This window comes from Corticium candelabrum, chromosome 1, assembly GCF_963422355.1.
Source record: "Corticium candelabrum chromosome 1, ooCorCand1.1, whole genome shotgun sequence".
In the NCBI taxonomy this organism is placed as follows: domain Eukaryota; kingdom Metazoa; phylum Porifera; class Homoscleromorpha; order Homosclerophorida; family Plakinidae; genus Corticium; species Corticium candelabrum.
The window spans coordinates 2465777-2474469 of NC_085085.1; the positions used below are offsets into that span (position 1 = coordinate 2465777).

Here is an 8693-nt window from a genome sequence, read left to right on the forward strand (position 1 = left end):
GCTGTTATTGCGGTGCTGCGCTGTAGTCTCGATCAAGCGTTTTCTTTCATTCTTATGTCCTTGTAGTCCTTTGACTGAACTTGCCAAACGTAGGAAAAACCACGCACACACTCAATGCAAACTTTCATCGACGAATCAATCGAATCCATGTGTACAAATAGAATATCCCGTATACATCCATTGACTGACTTTCGATTGGTTGAAACAGAGCACGTGATGTCATCGGACACTGGGTCACTTTCGGCTAGGACGCTCTATTAAAACTTTTCTCTATTCCAGCGTCGTGGACGCTCGCCTATCGTCGCGGACGCTGACATGCTCACAGTGTAACGTTGATGCCCGCTCATCGTCAGCGTCCAGGACGCTCGAACGACGCTCGTGCCAGCGTCGTACAGTGAACCGGGCTTAATATTGACTGTCTGCCATACTAAATGCGGCCTTTCTCTTTATGATTTAATTTGACTTTTAACTACAATGATCCACTCCAAACCTTTGACTTCACTGATTTTCTTTTTTTAGCTACCTAAGGGAATTGATTGACCTACACGCAGAGCGTGTTCACATCGACATCTGGAGTAGCTATGATTAGGCCAATAATAACGCAAGCGCGTTTACACCGCTAACTATGATTAGTACATCACGTGAGCACGTGAGTCTAATTAGCCTCGACAGTTTTCACCCGCCATATTCGGCAAGAATTCGCGTGAATTGTCTTGACGAATCCATTGCTCTAGGTTTTGCAAAGAGAAACATTTAGTTTGCTTTTTTTCCGGCAGCTTCTTCAGGGATGGCAGGAAGTTGTCAGGAAGTTGTCACGTGAACAGGAGCGTACGTAGTGGACATCAACCTCCCCTCCGTATAGGTCGCCATGTTGTTGCTGCGTTTGCACGTTTAAACATACAACACCACATCAGAAACATCGGCAGCATGCTCTTCTTGTGTACTACCTCACGTGCCAAAGTCACATGCAACGTACCACTAACGCCACTAATGGAGTTGTAATACTACTCTCTACGGCGTTAGAATGACGTTACACTAATCAAAATTATGCAAGGTGTGCCTTTACATTTTACTTTTAGTCTTCAGTGCCTGTTTAGTCATTATGATCGACTGTAACCTATATATGTAATGTTTTGAGTCTTTAGTCATGACACTCAGCAAAAGCAGTTGTTGTCGGTGAATCCAATGATTCCATACTATTTCGGTTTCCCTTCACAAGTCACGTGCAGACAAGTCACGTGCAGAAGAGCAAGGGGCATCGCTATGGAGCACCGCATCAGGTTTGCTATTCTTTTTCTTTTCTGCATTGCAATCTCTTGCGGCAAGATCACTTACAAGAGTCTGATGGGTTCACCAAGCGAATTCCCGCAGCACGTCATTCCGTCTCCTTACGACTCTGCCGTCAGTTCATTGTCCTACATGCCACCCTGGGCTTCGTTTCAGTCTGGAAATCCGTACGTGGCCACATTTGAGGTCGACGTTGTTGACTACGTAACGGTTGCCATAGTCACTGAAAGTGCATCGGACTTTCAATCAATGAAAATGGTGGTTAGCGACCCGAACAGAAACGAGGTAACGCCCACGTTTCAAACGAACGAGTCACTAGGAATGGATGGACTCACTTATCCGACGCTAACAATGGCATTTGTACAACCGATGGCAGGACAGTGGTGTATTGTGATATCAACCAGTTGCTCTGACGTCAAACAGGCTGCAGTGCTCATCGGTTATTCGGGATCACTGATATGGCATTCGTCTCTCGATACTCATCAGCTATTGACAGGTGACACAATCAATGTCTACGCTGTTGCAACAGACAAAGCAGGATTATTAGGAAGAGAATCAGGACAAATGCCAAAGTCAATGGAAAATGCAATCGTAGAAGACGCTACTGTGACTCTGTTTAATCCCAATGATACAACCAGCGTGAGAAAGATGGAGCCAAGTTTGACCAATAACAGTGACACTGGAAAAACACTTCTGTTGACCATAGAGCCCACCGTCGCAGGAACGTACAGGATGTGGACAACTGTTTCTGGAGAACTCATGATTAGGGACAAGCCAGTTAAGTTTCAGCGGTCGTCGTGGATGACGTTTTGTGTTGTTGACAAGTCACTAAGACTTACTGGAAAGGCACATATTCATAGAGACCACTTGCCTCTTCTGTCACATTCAAGTATGTCCTCCAGTTGTCAGAAACCACATTTCTGGGTAGCGATATCTGTTGTACCTGAGGCATCTGTGAACAAGGTTTACAGAGTGTACGGTCAAGTGTGGGGCAAGCATTTGATATTTGGGTCTGACGTTCCTGTTGCTTGGGTTAGTGGAATGTCTGATGTATCCTATGATGATACACTTGGTAACATTGTGTCGCTTCGTTTGGATGTGGAATGGTTATTAAAGGCTTGGGCATTCCCTCCATATTCTCTTCGGCAAGTCAGAATCGAGGAGGTTGACAGTTTTATTACGGTATCCAGTGCAGAGAATATGAAAATAGAAGTGTCTGAGAGTCTGTCAAATGAAGTCAAGCATATTGTCTCTATAAACGGATCACAGCTCGAGATGTGCACACTTCAGTCGAACTATCCTTTGCCAAACAGCTTAAAGAGATTTGATGAAAATGGAGGAAAGCTTATTTTAGTCCACGGTTATTGTGCTCAAAAAGGATCATTTCCAGAGTCTGACTTTACAGACTTTGCATACTTTGAAGATTACCAGCAATCACGATCGACTGATGAGTTTGCTCGTCTTATTCAAGAATTTGGAGATCAATTTGACTCGTTTGGACTTGCAGCACACTCACAAGGAGGCATAGCATCTCTTCACTTGTATACCTATTATGAAAGTGGGTTGGATAAAGCGGTAAGAGAGATAACTGTGTTGAGAGTGTGTATAGTTCAGTAATTTATATTTTTTGGTTAAGACTGGTGAGCGGTTAATTCAATCAATTGGCACACCATACCGTGGTTCCCCTCTTGCAGAGCTGCTGGCCGCTATTGGAAAGCTGATTGGCATTGGTTGTGGATCCAACCCAGATTTGTCCTATGACAGTATGGAACGCTGGCTAGCAGCTATTCCTGCAGATATGCAGCAAGCTGTACATGTCTACACGACGCAGGTAAAGTTTGGTTTGAATACTATGCCACTGTATATTTATCATTTGTAGGTCGAGTCGAATTTTTGGCTTGCACTGATGGACATCGTTTTAGTGATTGGCCTTATTGGTTGCAGTTGCATAACCTAATGATATTCAAACCCTCATGCAACTCGACCAGATTCAGATTGTTCTGTTTATAGTTACACACACACACACACACACACACACACACACACACACACACACACACACACACACACACACACACACACACACACACACACACACACACACAACACACACACACACACACACACACACACACACACACACACACACACACACACACACACACACACACACACACACACACACACACACACAACCACACACACACGCACACACACACACACACACACACACACACACACACACACACACACATACACACACACACACACACACACACACACACACACACACACACACACACACTCACAGACTCACAGACACACGCGCACGCACACGCACAGGCACACACACACACACACACACAAACAAACAAACAAACAAACAAACAGACACACACACCACACTGTCAGTGAGTAATATCTACTCATGTTAACTATTGCTAGATCCATTTCATAAAATGGAAATCATGTCTGAGTTGATGGACTATCAGTACTGTAGTCTGCTGGTCCACTCACTATTGATTATTTCTTTGTAGTACAAGACTGGAGGTTTGATCAACTACTGTCTATTGCCCAGCAACTTGATTTTGTCCTGGCCTAACGATGGCGTAGTTGAGATAAAAAAGACGGAGTTACCTCATGGACAGCCTGCTGGTCACAGAGAAGGTGAGTGTCACACAACTGGTATGAACTGGCCGCCGCAAACACGAAATCCTGAAAGAAACGAGGAAATTAATAGACTGGCTGCACGCTGAACTATCTGTATTGGAATTTGTTTTATTTTTCAGTAATTTGATGGACAAATAGTTGGTGCGTATTTTGGTTTTTAGGTGTTGCTTATACTTTTTCAAGGCATTGTTTGTACGTTATGATATTTTAGATGTTGATAGATACTGATGAATCAAAGGCAATATTTGTTGACTATTTGATTTAAAGTATAGCCTTTTACATTTCTTAGAGAAATAGCTAGGTATGCAGTGCCGGATCCAGGAATTCTTAAAAGAGGGGGTTCACCGTTAGCAGTTATTGATAGCATTACTAATTTTCTGTTCTAATAAAATTATATGAAATTATTGAACCAAGCCTATTGGAAAAGAGGGGGTTACAACCCCCTGAAACCCCTCTGAATCTGCCCCTGAAATATCACAACACGCCTTTTCAGTATGTCAGGACTCTGCATACTTGTAAATTGTGTATCATCTTGTTGATTGTAAGATTTTAGCTACATCAGTTATTATCAACAACATGCACTATACAGAAGGTTAGTTGGACATCTTCACTGGACTAAAATTATCATTCTCTCTCACAACTTCATAACTGTCCCATGAGACTCAGAACTGTGTCATGAGAAAGATCGTTTTCTCTTTGGCAACATGTCACCATTTTCATAAGTTCTCAACATAACTCTCCTAATTAGTAAGGATAAATGTAAAAAGCAGTTTGTGTAGAATTCTGCTTCATAAAATCATCAATCCTCCCATGCAAGATAAAGAACCATTATATCAGCCAGTCAAGAATGTAGAAACAGGTAGGAATACTCTCTGGTTAATTTGCCAACAAAACGTGAAAATTTAGAGTCAATAGGTTGCACTAGATACCACGTTTGAAGTGCTAACAATAGTAAGTTATACAGACATATTCGTGACAATATAGCTCTAGAACGACAGTAGACTAAAAATCACACAATACAATCTACTCAGGAACCCGTCTTTCTCAAAATCGCGTGATCGAGATTATGTCTCGAACGCCATCACCTTTCCCATCGCCCTGCAACAGTAAAAACGGAAGAGACAAAACCGGCTATTCAATGGCATAAACATCCAAAGCGAACCTTTCAGCAGACTTGACTAACGTCTCAATTCGTCTTGTAGAAACGCGACGAAAGCGACTGACCGAGATATGATCCCGGAAGTCCGACTGTCTCTCAGATTTCACGTTCTGCCGTAGCAACAGTACGATGAGCACTAACATCACCCCGTAGGTCTAGTAGCCAGAGGTGATGATTATAACATTAGCCAAAAAGAACGTCTCAGATCTGCGTCTGAAGTCGAGATCGGGTGACCAAGATTATGTCTCGTGAGTCATCTGTCTTCTTCGTTGTCTGCGAGAGTAGAGGTTGACAAGACAAATCCAACAATTTGGTGGAAGGAAGAGCCTATCGACAGAGATGACTTGCGTCTCAAACGGAGTTGTAGAAACGAGATGGCAAGCACTGACCGAGATATGATACTCTGTGACCGAGACTAGGTGCGATCAGTTTTCAAGTTCTACAGCAGCAACGTTACAACGGATGCTGACGTGACCAGCTCTACCTAGTTGCTATCCAGTAGGACTATGACGCTAGCGTAGCAGCTGAGTCTGGCTGCAGCTATTTGGCAGAGAACGAGTGTTACGAGATCAGATCCGGGACTCTAAGTCACGTGCAGTAGCTACAAAGGTCGCTATGGAGTATTGCATCAGGTTCGCGATTCTTTTTCTCTTCTGCGTCGCAATCTCGTGCGGAAAGATCACCTACAAGAGTCTGATGGGTTCACCGAGCGAATTCCCGCAGCACGTCACTCCGTCTCCGTATGACTCTGCCGTCAGTTCGTTGTCCTACATGCCGCCCTGGGCTTCTATATCGGTTGGAAATCCTTACGTCACCACATTCGAGGTCGATGCTGTTGATTACGTAACTGTTGCCGTAGTCACTGAAAGTGCATCAGACTTTCAGCTAATGAAAATGGTGGTTAGCGACCCAAACAGAAACGAGGTAACGCCCACGCTTCAAACTAACGAGTCAATAGGAATGGATGGACTCACTTATCCGACGCTAACGATGGCATTTGTACAACCGATGGCAGGACAGTGGTGTATTGTGATATCAACCAGTTGCTCTGACGTCAAACATGCTGCAGTGCTCGTCGGTTATTCGGGTTCACTGATATGGCATTCGGCTTTCGATACACATGAGCTGCTGACAGGCAACACAATCAATGTTTATGCTGTTGCAACAGACCAAGCAGGATTATTAGCGAGACAATCAGGACAGATGCCGAAGTCAATGGAAAATGCAATCGTGGAAGACGCTAGTGTGACTCTGTTTAATCCGAATGATACAACTTGCGTGAGGAAAATGGAGCCAAGTTTGACTGATAATGGTGATAATGCAAAAACGCTTTTGTTGACTATACAGCCTACGGTCGCAGGAACGTACAGTATGTGGACGACTGTTTCTGGAAAGATATTGAGTGGTGACAAGTCAGCTAAGTTTCAGCGATCGTCGTGGATGATATTTCGTGTTGTCGACAAGTCACTAAGACTTACTGGAAATGCACATATTCATAGAGAACACTTTCCTCTTCTATCGCATTCGACCATGTTTTCAGATTGTCAGAAGCCGCATTTCTGGGTAGCTATATCTGTTGAACCTGAGGCCTCTGTGAACAAGGTTTACAGAGTGTACGGTCAAGTGTGGGGGAAGCATTTCATAGTCGGTTCGGATGTTGCTGTTGCTTGGGTTAGCGGAATGTCTGATGTATTGCATGATGATACGCTTGGTAATGTTGTGTCGCTTCGTTTGGATGTGGAATGGTTATTAAAGACTTGGGCATTTCCTCCATATTCTCTTCGGCAAGTTAGAATTGAGGAGGTTGACAGTTTTATTACGGTAGCCAGTACAGAGGATGTCAAAATAGAAATGTCTGAGAGCCTGTCGAATGAAGTCAAGGATATTGTCTCTACAAATGGATCAAAGCTCGAGATGTGCACATTTCAGTCAAACTATCCTTTGTCAAACAATTCAAAGAGATTTGATGAAAATGGAGGGAAGCTTATTTTAGTCCACGGTTATTGTGCACAAGAACGAACATTTCCAGAGTCTGACTTTACAGATGTTGCATACTTTGAAGATTTTAAGCAGTCACGAACAACAGATGAATTTGCTCGTCTCATTCAAGAATTTGGAGATCAATTTGAGTCGTTTGGACTTGCCTCACACTCACACGGTGGTGCAGCATCTCTTCACTTGTATACCTATTATGAAAGTGGGTTGGATAAAGCTGTAAGAGAGATAATTTTATTGAGTGTGTATAGTTCAGTAGTTCATATCTCATAATTTTGTTAAGAGTGGTGAGCGTTTGCTTCAGTCAGTTGGCACACCATACCATGGCTCCCCTCTTGCAGAGCTGCTGGCCGCTATTGGAAAGCTGATTGGCATTGGTTGTGGACCCAACCCAGATTTGTCCTATGACAGTATGGAACGCTGGCTAGCAGCCATTCCTGCTGATAAGCAGCAAGCTGTACATTACTATACAACACAAGTAAGTTCTTGTTTGAATACTTACACTATATGTTTATCATTTGTAGGTAGTGACACGCACGCACGCACACACGCACAGACATAGACAGACAGACAGACAGACAGACACACTCACACACACACAAACACACACACACACGCACACACACACACACACACACACACACACACACACACACACACACACACACACCATTCACAGACTACGTAAAGCAGCTAAAAATCTGTCTCGTCTTAAAGATACAGCAATGTAGCACATGCAAGCAGTGACAATGAATTTCCATCTGCTTGTTTCATTTTCCGTTACAACCATTTTATGAGCAAAATAACTTCTGAGTTGATGGACTATCAGTATAGTCTGTTGGTCCACTCACTTTTGTTTGTTCTGTTGTAGTACAAGACTGGAGGTTTGGTCAACTACTGTCTATTGCCCAGTAACTTGATTTTATCCTGGCCAAACGATGGCTTAGTTGAGATAAAAAAGACGGATTTACCTCATGGACAGCCTGCGGGTCACAGAGAAGGTGAGTGCCACACAACTGGTATGAACTGGCCGCCGCAAACACGAAATCCTGAAAGAAATGAGGAAATTAATAGACTGGCAGCACGCTGAACTGTTTGTATTGGATATTATCCAATATTTTGATAGACAAATTAATGGTTTGAGTTTTGTTTTTATGTGTTGCTTAGACATTATGAGGCATTGTTTGTACTGCTGCTTATGTCTATTTGAGATTTTTATTGGTATTGATTTTGATCAATTAAATGGCAGTCTTTGTTGACTATTGTATTTATAGTATTGTTATGACAGCACTTTATATTTCTTAGAGAGAAACTACAAGCTGTAGTGGTATAGGTCACGCGCGCACACACATACACACACACGCACGCACGCACACACGCACACACATGCGCAAGCACACAGTGCACACACTCACGTACACACAGAGGGGCACACACTCACACCCACCCACCCACCCACCCACCCACACACACACACACACACACACACACACACACACACACACACACACACACACACACACACTGGTTAACGTAGAGTAAATTATGTTAGTTTTATAACTACTTAAAACTGCTCTGTCAA

General features: G+C 43.3%; 2 protein-coding genes across 2 annotated transcripts; both read left to right on the top strand.

Annotated features, from left to right (window-relative positions):
• Positions 1-1297: 1297 nt before the first annotated feature.
• Positions 1298-4199, top strand: LOC134184917 (conditioned medium factor-like). The gene is made up of 3 exons (XM_062652688.1): positions 1298-2862; positions 2924-3118; positions 3825-4199. Exons 1-3 carry the CDS (start codon positions 1345-1347, stop codon positions 4041-4043), a joined length of 1932 nt encoding a protein of 643 aa, XP_062508672.1. The 5' UTR covers positions 1298-1344; the 3' UTR covers positions 4044-4199.
• A 1520-nt stretch (positions 4200-5719) lies between these two features.
• On the top strand, positions 5720-8409 carry LOC134181421 (conditioned medium factor-like). The gene is made up of 3 exons (XM_062648703.1): positions 5720-7330; positions 7395-7589; positions 7983-8409. Exons 1-3 carry the CDS (start codon positions 5732-5734, stop codon positions 8199-8201), a joined length of 2013 nt encoding a protein of 670 aa, XP_062504687.1. The 5' UTR covers positions 5720-5731; the 3' UTR covers positions 8202-8409.
• The last annotated feature ends 284 nt before the right edge of the window (positions 8410-8693 follow it).

What these genes read in the sequence shown, in the direction of transcription:
- LOC134184917 (XM_062652688.1), top strand. Translation starts at nt 1,345, where the DNA reads ATGGGTTCACCAAGCGAATTCCCGCAGCACGTCATTCCGTCTCCTTAC. An exon ending in AAAGTGGGTTGGATAAAGCG is followed by an intron (nt 2,863 to 2,923) that starts GTAAGAGAGATA and finishes TTTTTGGTTAAG; the next exon opens with ACTGGTGAGCGGTTAATTCA. An exon ending in TACATGTCTACACGACGCAG is followed by an intron (nt 3,119 to 3,824) that starts GTAAAGTTTGGT and finishes ATTTCTTTGTAG; the next exon opens with TACAAGACTGGAGGTTTGAT.
- LOC134181421 (XM_062648703.1), top strand. Translation starts at nt 5,732, where the DNA reads ATGGAGTATTGCATCAGGTTCGCGATTCTTTTTCTCTTCTGCGTCGCA. An exon ending in AAAGTGGGTTGGATAAAGCT is followed by an intron (nt 7,331 to 7,394) that starts GTAAGAGAGATA and finishes AATTTTGTTAAG; the next exon opens with AGTGGTGAGCGTTTGCTTCA. An exon ending in TACATTACTATACAACACAA is followed by an intron (nt 7,590 to 7,982) that starts GTAAGTTCTTGT and finishes GTTCTGTTGTAG; the next exon opens with TACAAGACTGGAGGTTTGGT.